Here is a 16,267-nt window from a genome sequence, read left to right as displayed (position 1 = left end):
TGTGATCACTCTCCCGCTTAATAAACTCTAGGTTGCCTGGACCCACGCTCACCTTCCTCCTCTCCTAAACATTCAAGTTTCCCCGAATTTTCATTATCTAACTGAAATCTTTCTCAAGACTCCTGACTCTAAATCCATTCTAATGCATGCTCCCCCCCCCCCCCCACCTTATATAAATCCTTTTTTTCCTATCAAACTCAATGCACACATCTACAAACATCACACCCCTGCAGAATCTGCACACTGACTCGTTTGCAATCATAGCTCTCCATCTCAGCTTACCTCTATCATACCTTGGCAACACACACTACTTTTACTTTCTTACTCTTTTTTTTTTTTTGCATGTACTAGCAACTCTTTATCTTCTTGCATACCACACTTGTCACTTGATAAATGATTTGTGCCAGTTGCAGTAAACATCTCTTGGATCAAATTTTGTCACTGTTCCTAAGCATTTCTCTTATCTGTGATCACCATACAAACTTTGATCCTTATTCTCATGCTTTTACTCTTTCTTGCTCTATATTCTTTCTCCCTCCTTGCATATCTCTTTGGTATGAAGCATATTTTCGTTTGCATCATGCCATCTGCCAGGGGTCTCTACAACCACTCAATCTCACTTTTTGTTCTGTCAAGACTCCATTTAAGTGCACTATCATTTCCATTACCATCTGGTCATTCTCTTTATTTTCCACCATTTCATTCTTAGTTGCTTATACCGCTTGTAACACCATCCTTGCCAATCATATTATCATGCATTTCGACTTTCAGCTTGCCACTGTCATCGTGCTCACTCTCTTCATACTTCTGGCATTTGCCTCAAGAAACACTTATAGCAAACACTTTCTCCTTTTTTTTGTTCTCCATCCATAAATCTCTCATTCTACAAAGTGTATATGTTTACACATACACATGTTGTAGCAAATAACAAAATCATGCACTAAGGGGAACTTTGACCAGCAGAGATAAGAATGGTGATTCCATTGTATAATTCCTGATCTAGATTACTGTGAACAAATCTAGTCACCAGGATCTGAAGGAGATGAAATAACCTTGGAATGAGTATAGGGGCAATTGACAAAAATGATATCAACTATACAGTATCTGCAATGAGGATAGACTGAGAGCATGTCAACTGTCGAGTTTGTTGGATAGAAGATGGAAGAAACATAATTGAGGTATTTAAACGGGTGATAACATTATTGAGGTATTTAAACTGGTGATAGGTGATTACAAGATTGACTGAGGAACTACTTCATATAGTAGAACAAGAGGAAGGAATAAGGATAAAGTTATAAAAGGAAGTAGAAAGATGGTGAAAGAAGTAGCTTTTTTTTTGCATAGACCATAGAATTACCTTCTATGCAAAAAAAACTACTTCTTTCACCATCTTTCTACTTTCTTTTATAACTTTATCCTTATTCCTTCCTCTTGTTCTACTATATGAAGTAGTTCATCAGTCAATCTTGTAATCACCTATCATCAATCTAAATACCTCAATTATGTTTCTTCCATCTTCTGTCCAACAAACTCAACAGTTGACATGCTCTCAGTCTATCCTCATTGCAGATATTGTATAGGTGATATCATTTTTGTCTTTGGTTGAAAACACCTGGATTCAAATCCTGTTCAGAATGCAAATAATTTTTATAAGGGCTTTTCAACTAAAAGTGAATTAACTGGTTTAATATGGAGATAGAGGAGTTTTCTCTTCCAGAAACATATGCAATTTAAATTAGCTTGCTTTGACTAATCAATTAATCTCATTAATTAGGTTTCAATGAAGCTAAGTTACTAAGGCTGTGATAGGCCACTGAGCCCTAACAAGTAAGAGAAAGGTATGTTCTTTTTATGCAGCAATTCAGAGCAGGTGGTTTCACAGTACCTCAGAACTTTTTTTTTTCTTTCTTGCTTTATTTGTCTGAGATTATAATATTTATGATCATTATTCAGGATCTCAATGGAGTTACAAGACTCACTGTGAGAGTCCCACCTTAAACAACACGAAGTCTGTCATACTACTCGGTACACAATAAATAATGGAAAAAAACTCGTGTAGAAAGATTATTTATTAGTATAATTTTTGCCTGTGTGTCACAGGCATCTTCAGTACATTAAGCTCAAAATTAAACACTAACTGGCAATTCCAAAAAGCGCCACCTAAGTAGCTGGTATAAGATAACTAAAAAGGTCAATAACTTTCCTAAAAAAAAAAAAAAAATTAATACAATAAAAAGTTAGGAAAGATTAGCTGATTTGTAGAGTAATTCATACAGGCCATTATATCCATGCGGAATCTCATCACCATCTCAGTCAAAAGGCAGGAACTATTAAAACACTGGTTCATCGGGCCCACTCCTTTTGTTCTACAGACGATCTTTTACAGAAAGAACTACAATACATAACTTCTTCCTTTCTATCTAATGGTTATAAGAATTGTTTCATTAAAAGAACTTTGAGTAGTTTTAATATGTCTTCCTCTTCAAACACAGAGGAAATAACGCGCATTACTATCCCTTATGTACAAGGCATCAGTGAACGTATAGCAAAAGTTTTAAAACCACTGAATATTTTTGTTGCCTTTCGACCGTTTAGAAAAATCTCCACCTTTCTCACTTCTCCTAAGGACAAGCTTCCACATCATAATCATCTAGGTGTCAACCAGATTCCGTGCTCTTGTGGATTATCTTATTTCGGACAAACGGGAAGATCTGCCTCTATTCAACTAGAAGAACACCAATTTTATATTGAATACTTTAAACCTGAAAAGTCTGGACTTTCTGAACATGCCATCTTCACTAGACACAGAGTTTATTGGAGAAAGACGAGTTCTTCACAAAAGTCAGTTTCTCATGGCACGCCTTTATAAAGAAACATGTGAAACTCTACTTCATTCTCCTAACTTAAACAGATCTGACAGCTTATGTCTACCCTCTTTATGGGAGATAGTACTTTACAAATCAGCTAATCTTTCCTAACTTTTTATTGTATTAATTTTTTTCTTTTTAGGAAAGTTATTGACTTTTTTAGTTATCTTACACCAGCTACTTAGGTGGCGCTTTTTGGAATTGTCAGTTAGTGTTTAATTTTGAGCTTAATGTACTGAAGATGCCTGTGACACACAGGAGAAAATTATACTAATAAATAATCTTTCTACGTGAGTTTTTTCCGTTATTTATTGTGTACCGATATGTCTACTCACGGTTTACCTCTTTTAAAACTTGTCATACTACTCCTTAAACCTAATCAGGTGGTGAACATGCAGACAGTGAATAGGTTTAAGGAGTAGTATGACAGACTTCATGTTGTTTAAGGTGGGACTCTCACAGTGAGTCTTGTAACTCCATGGAGATCCTGAATAATAAACATAAATACTATAATCTCAGACAAGTAAAGCAAGAAAGAAAAAAAAAAGTTCTGAGGTACTGTGAAACCACCTGCTCTGAATTGCTGTATAAAAAGAACATACCTTTCTCTTACTTGTTAGGGCTCAGTGGCCTATCACAGCCTTAGTAACTTAGCTTCATTGAAACCTAATTAATGAGATTAATTGATTAGTCAAAGCAAGCTAATTTAAATTGCATATGTTTCTGGGAGAGAAAACCCCTCAATCTCCATATTAAACCAGTTAATTCACTTTTAGTTGAAAAGCCCTTATAAAAATTCTTAGCGTTCTGGACAGGATTTGAATCCAGGTGTTTTCAACCAGAGAACATCATTGTCATTACTGACTAAGCTCTGGAAACTATCACTGAACTAACAATGATGATCAGAATATTCTCAAAATTTTGGAAACTTATTCCTAGTTGCATTTTTTAAATACCTCATAAGGATTCTAATAGTGTAAGTTACAATATTTTTCTGGTATTCATGCATGTGCCTCTGAATAAACTGACAGCTGATTAATTCACTCATATTCTTGTTTACTTTCAAATCTCCTGGTTCTCATTTCTACTAAATGTGATGTGATGCATACCTCATATCTTAATAATCAGTATTAAACTCTTTTTTTTTCTTACTAAAAATGAATGTTATTCTAAGTTAGGTTTATATGAAATGTTAATTTGATTTTTCTTCTAATACAGGAATTACTGAAGATGATGGGAATGAGTGAGTGGATCTACTGGAGCAGTACATTTGTCAATAATCTTTCACTGATGATTATCCTCTCTGTGATAATAACAGTAATTTTCAAATTAGAGTTCAAACATGGAATTGCAGTACTTAGTTACACTGAGGGAAGTGTACTGTTCATAATTCTTGTTTTGTATTCTGCTGCAACAGTTATGTTCTGTTTAGCTGTAACTACCTTTTTTAATTCAAGTAAGTTTCATAAATTGTCACAAATAAGTTTAGGAATTTATTCCTGAAAGTAATAAGTAATGAATGTTGAATCACAAAAATGTGATTCAGGCTATAGTACTGTCAGTAGTATAGTCTTTATTATAACCATCTGTTATTCTTACAGCCATTTCAGGTGTACTAGCAATTGTTACATTATGGATAATAAGCAGCTGTGCATTTCAATCTTTCTACTTCACAAAAGATATAGGCAGTTATTTGGTTTTGCTTCCACGTTGGAAAAAATTGCTTTTGTGTCTTATGCCAAATGGTGGTATCCTGATGTCATGGAGAGTGATAATTGCACTTGAAAGTTATGGTGAGTTAATTTTAGCATTATTGGTTTAAGAAATTCAATGGTTGTTCTATTAGGGTATTTTATTCTTGTACAATAGCTTTTATTCTTAAAGGATTTAGTGAATGATTATTCTTCAAGAGTAGTGAAGAAGTTGTTGTTGTCTTGTCCTTGGAAGAGTCTTAAATATTTCCATGTAGGCTCCTTGAACTGCTTTGGCTAAGAAAAAAAAAGAGTTTAATTCGATGAATTTGTTTGAATAGAGCTGTTGTTTAGTATTAGGGTCTCTTTGCTTGCAATGCTGCTGTAATTGCTGGACAGGTAAAAATGTGAGTGGGTGTCAGTTCAGTATTAGGGCAGTTATTGCAGTTTCTATATGTTCTCGTATCATCCGTATTGATCATCATTCTTCTCCTGTTCGGAGTCTTGCTGTCGTGGTGGAGGTCTTTCTGTCGACAATGATTTTGGGAATTTGGTGTTGCATCCCTGATTTTAGTGGAATTAGTTTAGATTTTGCTAGTATGTTAGCATCAGCAAGAGTTATCATGTCAGTTGCTTGGTCAAGTTCTCTGGCCTCTTTTGCTAATTTATCAACTGCATCATTGTAATCAATGTCTTCATGAGCAGGAATCCATTGTAAAATGCAACTTTTTCCCAAACACTTTAGTTGATTTAAGATTTTATGTATGCCATGTGTGAGCTTGGTATTGCCATTTTTGATTGCCTTCATAGCTGATCTTGAGTCTCTGTAAATTATAATTCCTCTGATTGTTGATATGATAATTTTAAGTAGGCTTCAAGTGCTTTATTTATTGCATAAAATTTGCAGCTAAATTGGAAGAAGTTCTCCCAGTTCCAACTTTCATTGAAAGTTTTTCACCTTTCATGAGTAGAAGCAGAGCACCGGCACCTCCATTAATCATATTGGTGTCTGATGATGTCAATGTCAAATAACCTGTTTGAAGGATAAAAGAAGGTTGATAGTATTTAGGCCTTTTTCTTTGAGCGTTTCTTTTGATTCCTTTTTTTTGTACAGAGTTTGGTAAGGTTTAGATTTATGGGGGGCATGTAAAGGTAAATGTCTGGAAATTAGACAGTCTTTGCTTATGTGGGCATTTAGATTATCAAGAACTATTTTCTTCCTGATGATGTCATCATATTATAAAGTTGATGATCTGTGATGTCTTCATTTTTGATTCCATGCCATTCGCTAACATTTCTCCATGTAAAAATTCTACTTCTCACACCCATCTTCACCACACTCTTATGTAACTTCCAGAGATGGCTTCTGGTTCTTTCCCTCTTGCCTTCTCTTATTTTCATAATGTGCCCTAGATTAATCTGATAAAATCCTCTTACTGACTTATGCATCTCAAATATCAGTTATATGCCAGATGGCCTATAACTGATACGACTGTTTTGAGAGCTCAGAAAGCAAGTTGTTTAGTTTTAAAAAAAAATAGCATTATCAGTTAAAAAATCATGTTAAAATTAGACTGTATTGTGGAGTTATTAGTTAAAGTTAAAAGTTTTGTTTTAAATATTGTTAATTTAGTCTTTTGCATGATTAGTTACGTAGCATAGCACATGGCACTGATGCAAAGCAGAACAATAGCATCCAAGGCATCATTGTTTAAAGAATTTAATTAAAAGCATTTCATGCAGTGCAATGTCTCTGAAATGTATGCATTACTGAAGGCAACTGGAATTTGGTTTGAAAGTAATAGTGGTGGGAAAGGGTGCCGAAAATGCTATGAGAGTGAGCATCCAAAGTGTGTCTCAGGTTGCAAGACTGAATTAGTGGATAGAACTCAGAATATTATTATTATATTATTATTATTCAGGCCTCCATATTATTTGAATTGTGTGTAATGTAATGATAGGATTGAGAGTGAGATTAAATGTGACATGCTTGAGAGAGAGAGAGAGAGAGAGAGAGAGAGAGTAAAAGCATTGAACGAAAGAATAGCATGACTATAATGTATGCATTACTGAAGGCAACTGGAATTTGGTTTGAAAATAATAGCGGTGGGAAAGGGTGCCAAAAATGCTATGAGAGCGAACATCCAAAGCATCTCGGGTTGCAAGACTGAAGTAGTGGATGGAACTCAGAATATGATTGAAAATGTGTGTGATGTAATGATAGGATTGAGAGTGAGATTAAATGTGACATGCTTAAGAGAGAGAGTAAAAGTGTTGAACGAAAGAATAGTATGACTGATGTAAAGAATGAAGAGTTGGCTACAATGAGAGAGAGAGCTCAGCTGCACGAAGTTATACACATGGTGAAGCTGGAGCTGGAGTGAATGCAGAAATGTCTGGCAAGTGAGTCAGCTAATAAAAGAAAGAAAGAAGTGCGAGAGAAATGAGAGCATGACCAAGAGAGAAATAAAAATCAAGGAGAAAGTGTTGTACGGCGATTCAATCATAAAAAGTGTGATCAACAAGAGTTTGACAAAATCATGCTTTCTGGGTATGAAAATTTTATGATGTTAGTAAGGTTAATAGAACACAAAAAGGTAGGGTAAAAGAAGTAGCAAAAAAAAAAAAAAGTGAGAGAGTTAGTGTCTATTGCTGCTGTATGACAGAGTAGAGTTTAGAAGGAGAGCCAATATAGTGGACTCAATGCATAGGTTATGCAGGAAGAGTGTGGATGTGAGGAGTGAATTTGATGGGCAAAAGGACTTAGAAGAAGGATGGTTTGCATATGAATGGATTTGTTGTTCAGTGACTGGAAAAAGTTTTGTTGAATGAAGTGAAGGTGGATATGCAGAATCAGGGAAGCTAGAGCTTTTAGGGGAAGCGGAAGCTGTTGAGTGGATATGCAGACATCAGTGAAGTAGTTGAGTGTAAGAATGTGTATAATATGCTTAAGTTAGTACCACTGGTAACAAACCAGAATGGGATAGTTCAGTAGTGCACTCAGGATTTGATCTTGTGGGGGGGGGGGGTTGAGTAGAGTAGACGATTTGAGAATACACACTATGCATTGCATACGACCTATGACTGAGCATCTGCAATGATCGCTAATTCATAAGTAGTATAGAAATAGAAGACACGACACAACATAAATTTAAAAAAAATGAATTTTATTAATTCATTTTTTTAAAATTGAAAACTAGAAAATTTTCCAAAAATCTTTTCTAGTGTTTTTTTTCTTTTTCTTTGGGGGATTCCTGGGCCTCCGCCCCCCCCTCTGGGTGTGCCACTGGGATAGTTAGTATAAAGCGTCAGGATAGTGGTGGGCCTAAGGGGATTTTGCACTTTACATACACTAATGCCAGTAGCATTTGGGAAAAGCAGGAGGAATTTGGTATGAGTTGGCTCATCCTACCCAAAAGCTGCTGGCATTAGTGAGACATGGCTAACAAAAGATGTCATCTTCTGTTAGCCACTGTCCATGACATGAGGAGAATAGAGAGAAAAGAATGGGGAGAGGAGTATTATTGATGATAACTGATGAACTGTAACCAAAGAGAGTAAAAGTTCAACTTCTGGCCAGTGAAAATAGCACATTTGAGGCTATCGGGTGTGAGATTGAGGCCAGCAGAACAAAATATACAATTGGATGCTGCTATAGACTAGGGGATGGAAAAGATGATGGAGATAGTATGGATTAGCAAATAGACTCGATGAGGAGGACAGGTAATTATTATGGATGATTGTGGGAGGGCACTCATGAGGCAACAGTAGTGGTGGTGTGTAAGAAGAACTCCGGATTCAGATAAGTTATTCTTAAAATAATTAATTGTATATTAGTGATTGTTTGAGTAAGAGCTGCTATAAAAGTTGTGCACTACTAGTATCATTAATGTGTGGGATATTTTGCTTAACCTTAATTACAAATTCATTGTTTTTAGCCCTTAGAGTAGTAACCGACAGAGGAAAGATGGCGGTGGCTATGTCAGTGCATGACTTTAACTTAGACTTCATTCGTTTCGTGAAGTGTGCGAGGTGTGCTACATGTACTCTTTTGATTACATAGATGGTTTGTGGACATTTAGGGGTGATGAAAGGAGGGTATGTGTGAAGTGTGAGCTAAACGAGGATTTGATGAGTGCTAATATGAATTTGATGAGAGAAAGTGTTAGTAGCAAGAATGTCGCGGGAAGAATGAGTGCTGTTTCGAACGAGAAGCATGGTGTGAAAGAAAGGCAAAAAATTGTTGAGAAAGCATTGAAAAAGAAAACGAGTGATTTGAAAACCATAATGGATGGTAAAAAGAATGAAAGCAGGGTGAATGTGGCAGAAGGAAACAAAATTGAGAGAATGAAAGAAACTGGAAATAGCGTGACGAAAGGATCAAAAGTGTGAAAAATGGAAAGAACGAATGAAAGCAAAAGTTTTTGCTTTCTTTAATTTCGCTTTCAGAATGTATTGTGAGATTGAAAAGTTGAATTGGGTTGGATGATGCAAGAGATGAAATGGATGCGGAGTGAAATTAAGAAAATTTTGGTGAAAATGATTAAAACAAATCAAGTAGGCTTGTCTTTTGTAGGTACGAAAGACAAGCAAGTGGTGTTGTAAGGCGACTCTATTCGTAAAGGTGTGCTGGATGAGAGGAAGCACAAGGTATGTTTTCCAGGTGGTAAAATGAGTAGAGTGATTGAGGCATCGAATATGAGGAGGGAGTGAGCAAAGGAGTTCATGGTTTTAATAGGTACAAATAACTTAACAGAGGACAAAGAGCATGTCAGAATGGATATCAGGAAATGCCTTAGATGGATAAAAGAGAACAGTGTGACAGGAAGGTTAGTAAGCATGTTGCATAGGTACGACTGTGGTGAGAAAAGGTGGAGAACAAGGATTATTAATGGTATGTTGGCTGAAATGTGTGAGGAGAGGGGAGTACAATTTGTTAATGTGTAGAATGAGTTTGAAGGACGAAGTGAACAGTATGGGAGTAATGGATCGCATTTGAGTGGTTATGGTGTGAGTCATTTGGAGAGACTGTTGCTGGAAGGTAGAGAAGTGACTATAGAGAATGAATCAGATCAAGTGGGAAGTGATATGGAAGAGCAGGAGAGTATGATAGGAGAGAGATCGAAGAGGTGGTTATGAATGAAGAAGTAAGGGGCATGAGTATGGAAAATGAGAGAATGGGCGTGCAAGAGGAACAGGGAAACGGGGAGGCTAAGGGTGGATGGGTACACAACATGAGAAAGGTGGTTGCTCCAAGAGGATGTGTAGACAGAAAAGGAATGGGATGATCTGGGATGAAGAGGAAACAGTTGGAATTGAAGAGGGTTCTAAAATGAATAAGCATAAAGGGAAATGGCCCCAGTCGAGCATAGAGAGATCACATCGAATGAGTGTTATCAGTGGAACTAGCTGTAGATCCAGGAATGAGCTGCAATGTTTATATACAAATGTTAGAAGTGTAAGAAACAAGGCAGATGAAATGGTTGCACTAATTGAGTCTGTTCACCCAAAAATTGTTGGAATAAGTGAGACATGGTTAGATGAGGATGACATCCTGACAGGAATAGAGATGGAAAGAATATGATGTGTTTCGTGAGGATAGGAGTAAAAAGGGAGGGGGAGTGCTATTGATAATAGAGAAAGAGTTATGTCCATTCAACTTAGAGATGCAAGAGGAAAACAGTGCCAGTGGTGTTTTGAGGCAGTATGGTGTGAGATAGAGGTGAATGGAATAAAATACTTGGTTGGATGTTGTTATAGACCACGAAATGTGGATGGTAGTGACTTTGAAATGTATAATCAAATTAGCCGAGCAAATAAGAAAAGAGTGGTTATGGTGTAGAATGAGTTTGAAGGATGAAGTGAACAGTATGGGAGTGATGGATTGTATTTGAGTGGTTATGGTGTGAGTCATTTGGAGAGACTGTTGCTGGAAGATAGAGAAGTGACTATAGAGAATGAATGTCGGATTTAATATCCCCTTAATTTAAATAATGTTTATATTGCCGAAATGAAGATTATTAGCTCTTTATATTTAAGTAAGAAAAGAGTGATTATTATGGGTGATTTTAATTATGGCAATATAGACTGGAATGATGCGATAGCAACTGGAAGTAAAGAAAATGAGTTTCTTGAGTTTTTGAGGGATAACTACCTCAGACAGTATGTAACAGAGGGCACACGAACATTGAGGGTCTTGGATTTGGTCATCTCATTAGAGAACGTAATTATAAATGAAGTGTCAAATCTTCCACCAATTGGTGAGAGTGGCCATGAGGTGATGCTCGGTGGTTGCCAGCAGTGTGAGGACCTCTGTAAGAAAAGAGTATATGTGGAACTACAAGGAGTGATTATGAAGCACTCAGGAGACAACTTGCAAGTGTAGCATGGAATGAGGAGTTAGCTGGAAAAGAGATCAGTGCAGCTTGGGGGATTTTCAGAAACTATCTAGTAGATGCAACGTCTAAATCTATTCCAAGGGTTGAGAAGGTTAAATAAGATCAAACTTATTTAACCTTCTTAACTAACAAACTGACTGTGAAATGGATCAATAAAGAGATTAAGCATGCAATACAGAGAAAAAGGGCATTATGGAGGCAGCATAAGAGAAGTGGAAATAACCAATTCCACGAGGACTACAAAGACCAAGCAAGGCTGGTGACTTGGTTAGTGAGGGTAGCTAAAGAGAGAGATATGAACAGCAGTTAGCTTAATGAAGCCAAAAAAGAAACCTAAGGAGTCCTTTCGATATGTAACCAGAAAAAGAAAGAATGATTATGGAAGGATGACAATGATTGGAGAAAATGGTAAAAAGACAGCTGTTGCAGAAGGTGTGGTGGAGATACTTAATGAGCAGTTCATAAAAGTCTTTCAATATCATCAATGTGACTTCATGGAGAGATTGAGAGCAGTTGATGATGGGGAAGAGACTGACTGTAAGTGAGCAAGAGGTGTATGGGAAGTTGAGCAAAGTAGATGTAAATAAGGCTGTGGGACTTGATAATATATAACCACGTATTCTGAAGGAATGTGCCAGGGAATTGATGCCGGCCTTGACATATTTTTTTAATATGAGTCTTGCACTGGGTCAAGTTCCTAAGGAGTAGAAGGAGGTCAAGATTGTGCCACTTCATAAAGGAGGTTATAGAGATCTAGCATCAAACTATAGGCTTATCAGGCTTATCTGTGTGTCAGGTGTTGTAGTTAAGTTGTTGAAGAAGCTTGTGAGAACTATGATTCAGAATTGGGTTGACAACAATGGTATTATCTTTCATGGACAGCATGGATTTACTAAAGAGAGGTCATGTTTTAGTAATCTACTTATTACAATAAAGTAGCTGCTTCTATGGACAGAGGAGAAAAATACACAGTAATATACTTAGATTTTGCAAAGGCTTTTGATAGATTATCACATGATAAGTTGATAGTCAAACTGGAGTGGATGGATATTATATTGGTGCATTGGTGTATTGGGGACTGGCTATCTGATAGGTATAAACAAGCTGTATATGGGGGAGCGATATCAGGAAAATAAAGTTATTAGTGGGGTGCCTCAGGGGGTGTGTTTTAGGTCCATTGATGTTTAACTTGTATATTAATGATATTGGTTGGAGATATTCAGCTGTTTGCAGATGATGCAGAGTAGGGATGAACCATGAAGAGTAGAGAAGATGTTGTATCCTTACAATAAGACTAGAATAAATTGAATGATTGGGCACAGGAAATGGGGATATGAGTTCAATGTTACAAAATGTAAGATGTTAAAATTTGTAAAACAAAAATGGGATGCAAAATTTATGCTTGGTTAGGATATATTGTTGTTGGAGGTGGAGGAAATAAGAGATCTGGGGGTGATAGTGGATAAGGATCTGAAATTTAGGGGACACAACCAGAATTGTGAAGACAACACAAAGGCTTCTGGAAATGATGAGGAGGAAACTGACTTGTAGAGGTTGGGAGATTCTTGTTCCATTGTATAAGGCTTTGATTACGCCACACATGGACTATTGTGCCCAGATTTGGTCACCGGGTTTTCAGAATGATGAAGAGATGTTTGAAAGGGTCCAAAGGTGACTGACTAATGTAGTTTCTTACCTCTGGAATGTCGAGTATGAGCAAAGATTGAGAAGATGCAACTTGCAGAATCTGGTGGACAATAGGAAGAGAGGAGTTATGATAGAGACCTATAAGTTATTAAATGGTTGTTATAGGATCAATGCTGGAGAGGTTATACAGAAAATAGTAGGAGATCAGAGGAGAACTAGAGGTCATCCGTGGAAACTGTATAAAGAGGGTGTGAGTAGGGGAGTGAGAAGCTGGTTTTTTTTATGCAGAGTTGTGAATGATTGGAATGCCTTGCCTGAGAGTGTGGTGTCTGCAGAGAATTTGATTGTGTTTAAAGTACAGTATGATGAGCTATGTGTGATAAAAGGACTTCATAGATGAGTCTTTGACTCCATGGGGTCTTGGGTGAAGTAATAATAATAACTTCAACTAAGGGAACATAAATTTGAAGGAGGAAAGGACACAGACACGTGGGAAGTAGGAAATGGAATTTATGCAGTTACTAAGGAATTATTACCTAAGATAGCATGTGATGGAATATAATAGGGGTTTGAGAGTGCTTCATCTTGTAATTGCATCTGAAAACGTTTGTCTACAATGAACGTGACCATGTTTACACCAACTGGTGAGAGTGATCATATGGTCATGACCTGGGCAGTGGCTAAATGTGTGGAATTTTCAGTTAAGATTGGGGTATATGTGGAATTGAGCCTCCATAGCTCAATCGGTATAGATGAAGCCCTTTGGTTGGAAAGACCTGGGCTCGATTCCTGTCCATGATGCAAGGAACTTTTATCTGGTTCTTTCAACTAAAGGTGAGTTAACTGGTCTCATATGGAGGTGGAGAGTTTTTCATCCTTCAAAACAGGCAAACTGGTCCCGTGAACACTTATGGCTACAATCATAAATACTTACAGCAAGGAAAGCAACGGGAAACCACCTTGCTTCATAATTGTCTTCCCTAGTAATTAGCTGCAACCTTCTAAATCGAGGAGGTCACAGGATAGAATAGGATATGTGGAATTACAGGCCTGTTAAGTATGACAATCTCCAGAGATTGCTTGGATTGGTGTTGGTGCCATGGCATTTAAAACTGCAAGGACTGGATGTTGATAGTGCATGGAAAGTGGTAAAGAAGTTCTTGAGGGAGGTAATGGCTGCATACCTAGAGTCAAGAGAGTAAACCAAGCGTGAGTTAAATGGAAGAATATCATCATTCTAAGCTATATGTATATATAGTAAAATATAGTCAGGGTTATCAGGTTGACATGGAAGAGATTTTCATAGAATAGGAGAGGGGGGGGGGTGATAGAACAAGTGGCTTGGATAGGACTGTAATTCAATTTTAGGTTATAGACCTAAAATTGAATTACTGTGTTTTTTTACAAATGCTACAAGTATCAAAAATAAGGGAGATGAAATGATTTCAGTGATTGAGTTTATTTTCTCCAAAATCATTGGAATAAGTGAAACATGGTTAAATGAAGATGATATTCTAAAGCAAATAGAAATCGAAGGATACAGTATTTTTTGCAAGGATAAAAATGACAAGAAGGGAGAAGGAGTGCTGCTAATGATAGCAGGGGAATTATGTCCACATAAGGCACACATGAAAGAGGGAAATAGTAGCAGTGGCTATGAGTCAGTGTGGTGTAACATGGAAGTTGACAGGAAGACATATTTAATTGGATGTTGCTATAGGTTCAGGAATTTGAAGGGTGATGATGAATAAATATATGAACACTTGGATTAGTGAACAAAGGAAGAGTAATTATTATGCATGATTTTAATTATGGCAGTATGCATTGGAATGAAGAGATGGCATTTGGGAATAAGGAAAATGAATTTCTTAAGTTCTTGAGAGATAACTATCTCAAGCAGCACCTGAAGGAGTGCATGCAAGAATCAAGAGTTCTAGATCTGATCATTTCATCAGAGGATGTAATTGTGAGAGGGATTTCCTACTTTCTTCCAGTTGGTGAAAGTGATCATGAAGCAATCACATGGTTTGTGGCAAGCCATGCAGACTTTTGTGAGGAAATGATATATGCAGAATTATAAGGCTGGTGATGACAAGCTTAGGAGACAGCTTGGAGCTATGACATGGAATGATGAGTTAAATGGTAAGGAAATAAATGCTGCATGGGAGCTGACAAAGAAATACATAACAGCATCAATGTGTGAATGTATTCCAAAGGCCAAAAGGCTGATTAAGGTTGGTGTAAAATGGATGGAGCTTAAGCATGAAATCTTAAAAAAGAAGGTGCTTTGGAGAAAGAACAGGATGAATAATGGTAATAATCAATTTCATGAAAAGTATGAAGAACAAGCCAGGAGAGTGACTCAGTTAATAAGGAAAACAAAAGTGCAGTGCAAACAGAAATTGACAAATAAGGTGAAGGAAAACCTTAGAGTTTTTTAGATATGTGGCAAGTAGAAGGAAGAATTATCATGGTATGATTATATTAATGGATGAAAATGGTAGAATGGTAACTGCTGCAAAAGACATTGTTGAGATATTCAGTGGTCAATGTATAAGGGTTGAAAGTTTATTTTTCACTTGGTTAGAGTATAATAAAATTAGTTTAATCCTTTATCCAAGTGTGAGCAAACAAAGTTTGCACCTGAAAGTATCTTCAGGACTGGGGTAAGGTGGTACAACACCAGGGCAACTCATTGCAAAGGTGGAGCAAGCTACCAACACGCCTATCTCAGTATCTCCTATAATGCAAAACACATCTCCTTGCAGATATGTCTAATGTTATGCATTAAGGGAAGGGCCACTACCCAGACTAGTTTCGACCTTTATTGAGGTCTCTTCAGTGGGAGCCGGGCCCAAGTGAAGATACCAGACAGAAGCATTAGCAGGTCATCTCTACCTATAGGAGTTGCCAAATGGTGTGCCACCCTTTTTTAATAAATTACTCTGGATTTAAATCCAGAGTAATTTATTAAAAAAGTGGTATCTTCACTTGGGCCTGGCTCCCACTGAAGAGACATCAATAAAGGTCGAAACTAGTCTGGGTAGTGGCCCTTCCCTTAATGCATAACATTAGACATATCTGCAAGGAGATGTGTTTTGCATTATAGGAGATACTGAGATAGGAGTGTTGGTAGCTTGCTCCACCTTTGCAATGAGTTGCCCTGGTGTTGTACCACCTTACCCCAGTCCTGAAGATACTTTCAGGTGCAAACTTTGTTTGCTCACACTTGGATAAAGGATTAAACTAATTTTATTATACTCTAACCAAGTGAAAAATAAACTTTCAACATCTTTCTCTAAATCCAGAGTATTTATTAAAAAAGGGTGGCACACCATTTGGCAACTCCTATAGGTAGAGATGACCCGCTAATGCTTCTGTCTGGTATCTTCACTTGGGCCTGGTTCCCACTGAAGAGACCTCAATAAAGGTCGAAACTAGTCTGGGCAGTGGCTCTTCCCTTAATGCATAACATTAGACATATCTGCAAGGAGATGTGTTTTGCATTATGGGAGATACTGAGATAGGAGTGTTGGTATTGTGCTCCACCTTTGCAATGAGTTGGCCTGGTGTTGTACCACCTTACCCCAGTCCTGAAGATATTTTCAGGCGCAAACTTTGTTTGCTCACACTTGGATAAAGGATTAAACTAATTTTATTATAA

The 16,267-nt window shown here is 37.1% G+C and overlaps 1 protein-coding gene across 1 annotated transcript in view; it reads left to right on the top strand.

The window, feature by feature from the left end:
* LOC150101361 (phospholipid-transporting ATPase ABCA3-like) overlaps positions 1–16,267 on the top strand; it is a 646,575-nt gene that overhangs the window by 180,087 nt on the left and 450,221 nt on the right. The window contains exons 6-7 of the mRNA XM_090400940.1: positions 4,086–4,323; positions 4,469–4,660. Of these exons, the coding sequence (XP_090257066.1) occupies positions 4,086–4,323; positions 4,469–4,660 (430 nt within the window). The remainder of the gene's footprint in view (positions 1–4,085; positions 4,324–4,468; positions 4,661–16,267) is intronic.

Source organism: Typopeltis vanoorti, chromosome 11 (genome assembly GCF_054136105.1).
Source record: "Typopeltis vanoorti isolate ZY-2024b chromosome 11, IOZ_Tvanoo_1.0, whole genome shotgun sequence".
NCBI classification, from domain to species: Eukaryota; Metazoa; Arthropoda; class Arachnida; order Uropygi; family Thelyphonidae; genus Typopeltis; species Typopeltis vanoorti.
The sequence above is the reverse complement of the archived record's forward strand: the minus strand, read 5'-3'. Positions and strand labels throughout refer to the sequence as shown.